Source organism: Juglans microcarpa x Juglans regia, chromosome 4S, assembly GCF_004785595.1.
Source record: "Juglans microcarpa x Juglans regia isolate MS1-56 chromosome 4S, Jm3101_v1.0, whole genome shotgun sequence".
Lineage (NCBI taxonomy): Eukaryota > Viridiplantae > Streptophyta > Magnoliopsida > Fagales > Juglandaceae > Juglans > Juglans microcarpa x Juglans regia.
In genome coordinates, this window is record NC_054601.1 from 7494996 (window position 1) to 7500424 (window position 5429).

The window sequence follows — 5429 nt, forward strand, 5'->3', positions numbered from 1 at the left end:
TTTATATAAAACATGTTGAAATGAGTCGTGTTATACATTTCTAATTAATTATTAAACGGGTTAAAATGAGCTACACGATACGACCCGTTATTTAAATAGATTGTATTAAGATTTGAAAGTGTGATCCATTAAGCTTAATGGATCGTGTTTAGATTAACTCATATAATCGAATATCTATAGCTTACAAGACATGACGAATTGACAGGCCTAATATTTCCTTTCCTGCCCACAGTCTTCTACTTCGAAAAGAATCAGTCTCATTTGCCTTAAGTATTATCAGAGTTATTCCTCTTGTTTACGTTTCTAGTAATGCTACAAACATATCAATTACTGTTGGTAATTGGTAATTGGTATTCATTCTTTTCCAATCCCCCATCTGTGTGTACGTAGTAAAAACCATAGCAGATCAAAATTTGTCTTTCATCAAGTTGCATACCCAATGTTCTTACTTCAAAACGACTACGAAATTAAGGGCTCGTTTATTTTCAGAGATGAGATGAGATTAAAGTTAAAAAGTTGAATAAAATATTATTAGAATATATTTTTTAATATTATTTTTATTTTAAAATTTGAAAAAGTTGAATTGTTTATTTTATTTTATATGAGAATTTAAAAAAATTGTAATAATGAGGTAAGATGAAATAAGATATTTCCTGAAAACAAACTAAGCCTAGATAGATATGACAATTATAGATATTAATTAACCAAGACTTATTTCGCAGAAAATAAAATTCAGGCATAAGCATCGATGGGGAAAAATGGCTAAAAACATGGCTTTTTTAAGTAGTAGTGAAGAAATGCAATGCATGGCTGCAACTTTCCCCAAGAGATTCAAAGCTTGGAGGTGGAAAGCTGTATTAGATCCTTCCTGAGAATCTTGCCGGAGGGATTCTTCGGTATAGAAGCTATAAACGCCACTCTCCTGATTCTCTTGTACGGAGCCACCTGCACACGTACGTTTATAACTCCAGGTGATCAATACAGTGCTAAACCAAAATATATATTTCTATTGCTCAGAGACTTGATAATACATCTCATACATATATATATATATAGAGGAAAATTTTTTTTGCAAGCGATTTCGTGCAACAAATTGGACACCAATGTTAAATGTAAGGGATTTGCTTAATGAAATAATGCGAATCGAAAATGAAAATAATTTTCGTGAGACTTTATATATATATACACGCACACGCACACTAATTTGTTCATCGTCAGCTTACCTGTCCCGCTACAAAGTCCATGATTGCACTCTCAGATAGATTACTCCCAACTTTTCTTACCACATATGCCATGGGGCACTGTCCAGCCTCCTTGTCAGGAACCCTGAAACACAAGATCAATGATCAAACTGAGGCTACCTTTTTCTTTTCTTTTTCTCCTTTTGTTTTTGTTTTTTTTTTTTTTTGTAAAAGCAAGTGTTTAACCTCTTTAATTAATGCAATAGAGAAGAAGACTTACGGTATAACAGCGGCATCAGAGATCTCTGGATGAGTTAGTAGCAAGGCCTCTAGTTCTGCTGGGGGGACCTAAAAAGTAAAGAAAGAAATCGGCATATATTTCAAGCTAGATACATTTTTCTCAGAATATAATCAGAAATATCTATCGAAATATAACATCCAAGTTGTTGATTGCATCCATACATGCAGTACTTAAGAATTGCATGCATCTTATAACCCAAAACTAAAGCACACGAGTTCCATGCAGAATGAAGGCAAAGCTTCATTAATTTATAAAGAACCCAATGTACTTTCAATGTCTCACCTGATAACCCTTGTATTTAATTAGCTCCTTCAACCTATCAACCACAAAGATGAACCCATCATCATCAATATAACATAGATCTCCAGTTTTCAGCCATCCCTCTGAATCAAGAGTTGATTCTGTAGCTTCTGCATTACCGAAATAACCTGCAACAGCATTCCCGGTATGTAGAATCATTAAAAAGAAACATTACAGCCAAAAAAATTTTCCAACCCATGTTGGAGATATAATATCAAATCAAGAATTTTTATCATGATTTGATTTGGTGATTTGATTTTAATAATTATCAAAGAGTTCTTCTACTTATAAGTTGTTGTATAAAGCACACCCTCTATGTCGTTGACATGATAATATATATGATTTTTAAAAAATTTAAAATTTAAAATTCTTTTGCAAAACAAATCTTGTCATGCGAATAACATGAAATGTGTATTTTATACACCGACTTACAAATAGAATTTATCATTATTAAATCAAGAGATTTGATTTTAATTATGATACAGATATTTACTTTATCTGATCTATATATAATTTTCTTATAAATAAAAATTAATAATTTATATTCAATAACAATTGAAAATACCAAAAATAAAGTCCTCATATTCTCCCTCACCTCCCTTCTCCATCTTCTTTTCTATGATATTATAATTTCTATTACCATGCAAATATAATAATATATTCCTAGAAACATTCTGTTACATGGCGAACACTTGAAACAATATGCAGGTGATATTATTATTGCATAAATCTGGAATAAAAATTAGCAACAAGAGTAAGAAACAAACCAGAATAGATGCGCTACGGTTGAAACTTATAGAGGTCTAAATTATTAATTTGGAGGACCCCCGGACAGAATCAGAATCCTTTTTATCAAGAGGGGTCAAAACATGAATGAGAGAAAAATTGTCAACAAAATATCTTAAAATACTTCAATTTTCAACACAATTAATAATTGTAACTTCTGGCTCTTTTGAAAGAGTAATACTAGACGTTCTGCTAGCCAAAATTCATGTATTTTATATTATTATTTTATTATTTATTTTTTTAACATCTTTAAATATTTTTTAAAAAAATATCAATATACTAATAGTTACTTATTTAATTAATAAGTAAAAAAAAATAAAAAGTTAAATTAAATATATGAACGGTCAAAATAAGAAGACAAAATTGCGTTGTTTTTTTTGAAATTCTAAAAAGAGAGAAGTAGACAAGAAGAAATCAAAGACTTTCTTAAAGAGAAAAAATATTTATAATTGTGAATTGTGTAACCACCGCGTAATTTTTTTAAAAAAATAAAATAAAATATGAAACTCAAATAAAAAGAAATTAACTTTTTAATAATAAATTTTACTATTTTTAAAGTGATGATATAATATTTACGTATTTTATAGTTATATATAAAATTATTCTTTTAAAAAATTTTAAGATAATTCTTGAAAGTTGAAAAAATAAAAAAATAAAAAAGGATAATAATAATTCTTGGAAGAGTTATCCTGAAGCTCCATGATTACTTATCTCAAGGTTCTTGGAAATTTTATGACTATATGGTATTAATGGGGCCCTATGCTAGCGTGAATCGGATAATGTCAACCGTGAACGTACAAGAATCTCTGACAAAACAAAAAATGACAAGAAGAATATTACAATCTGTACCTTTCATGATGGAGGGACCTCTGAGCCAAAGCTCGCCGGTCCGGTTCACCGGTAGAGCCTTACCAGTCTCCGGCTCCACAATTTTCGCATCCATGCCCGGAGACAGCAACCCTGCCGTACCGTACCGCCTGCTCTCCTCCAACGAGTCCGTCGACGCGCCAACCCCGTCGATTCCGTTAAACCGTACCCCTGCAGAATCGTTACTGCCCGATACCTCTCCACGAACCCCTCGATCACCTCCTTGCTCAGCGGCGCACCACCCGACAAGACCGACTGCAGCGAGCTCAAATCGTACTTGGAGCGTATCTGATCAGCACCGTTCACGAGCGCCACCAGAATGGGCGGCACCAAGGGGAGGTAGGTGATTCGGTACTTCTGAATCGCCGAGAGGAGATCGTGCATCTCGTACTTGGAGAGGATCACCACCGTTGTTCCCGATGCGAGTAGGGCCAGCGCGAACACTGCTAGACCATAGATGTGAAACATTGGGACGGTGCAGATGAACCTGTGGTCTCCGTCGAGATTGAACCGACCGAGCACGATTTGAACCATCGCTATGAGGCTCTTGTGCGAACCCACCACGCCTTTACTCGCGCCGGTGGTGCCTGACGAGTAGAGCAGAGTCGCCGTGTCCTCCTGGTTCACTCTGGCCCTGACTCGGGTCCTTCTTGGCTGCTTCTTCAGCATTTCCCCGTACGTGGAAATGATTAGAGCGTTCTGCACAGCGGGGGTGGACTGCTCGTCCAGGAGAACAATTCGGAGATTTGACCCGGCGAGCTTGGGGACAAGTTGGCGAGTGGTGAAAGCGATGACCGGTTTGGAATCAGCGATCTGTTTGGCTATTTCTCGGGTGGTGTTGAGGGGGTTGGTGGTGGTTATAACGGCGCCGAGGGACATGACAGCGAGGCACACGACGGGGAAGAAGATAGAGTTAGGAGAGAGGAGGAGGACGACATGGCCTTTCTCGACGCCCAAGTCGGAGAGACAAGTGGATACGGAATCGACGGCAAGCCAGAGATCGGAGAAGGTGAGGTGACTGCCGGTGGAGGCGTCGACGAAGGCGATCTTGCCATGGTGAGCTCGGGAGGAGATGAATGTGGTCACGTCAAGGAAAGGGTTCGGTGGGTGTGCGATGGGCTTACGTTTGCTGTAGAAGACGGAGTTGGAATCGCAGAAACCGGAATTCGGATCGATCACCAGGTTACTCTTCTGCGCCATTAGGGACACGTCGACGACGCCACTTCGCGCGTTCTCTAATAGACGGGCTGGTTTTCAGCTCCATTTTTTATACAGTTTGATGGGCGAACTTTTGAGTCTTTGGCCACGTTGTTTGCTTGGTTGGACCCGTCTACGTTGTTCAAAGAGTCTAGTCTCGAGACGGTCAGCCGCCTTGTCATGAGGCTATTATGGCCGTTGATTTGGCTTACGCTGTTTCGTTGATTAGATATACTTTTGGGCTGAGATCGAACAATTCGGATCTTGTGCCTTTCACATTCACATTTAAAAGAACATAAAGAGTGGGAGCTTTAGTGGAGGTCAGAGAGTTTTTGATGCTTAAGTCAGTATATCTATTTAGTAATTTGTGTAAGAGTTTAGAAGAATCAAAGAGAGTTATTTGTACTTGAAGGTCAGCTTTTATACTAGGTTGCTTCGTTGTTGAACGAGGACAGCCCATACCTTGCGTCAGGGAGTTCATGTCATTTCAACTGTTCATTTAGTCAGAATCTTTTAATGTGGCGTTGCTTCTAGGGTGGCTCCATTAATGCGGTGTGGAGTCTGGGGAGCGGCATCATTAATGCAGCATGGTTTCCTGACTTACTTTATCCCTCGAATATTCATTGTTAAGCCCATCCATTCCTATTGTCAAGAGATTAAGAGTTTCCCGTATCTCTTGCCCACTTGCCTACGTAGGTTCTTGAGGATTGTGTGTCATTAGGGGTTATCAGGGCTTCAAGTCCTATATGTCCCTACCATCCACTTTTTCCACACGAGAGTTGCTTTTGGGATGAGTT

General features: G+C 37.8%; 1 protein-coding gene across 1 annotated transcript; it reads right to left on the reverse strand.

The window, feature by feature from the left end:
* Window positions 1–671: 671 nt before the first annotated feature.
* LOC121262895 (4-coumarate--CoA ligase-like 5) lies at window positions 672–4867 on the reverse strand. Its single transcript, XM_041165577.1, is given in 6 exon segments — window positions 672–945; window positions 1224–1326; window positions 1462–1529; window positions 1765–1910; window positions 3418–3579; window positions 3582–4867. Coding segments are annotated over 6 exon segments (1647 nt in total). The 5' UTR covers window positions 4636–4867; the 3' UTR covers window positions 672–831.
* Between the last annotated feature and the right edge of the window lie 562 nt (window positions 4868–5429).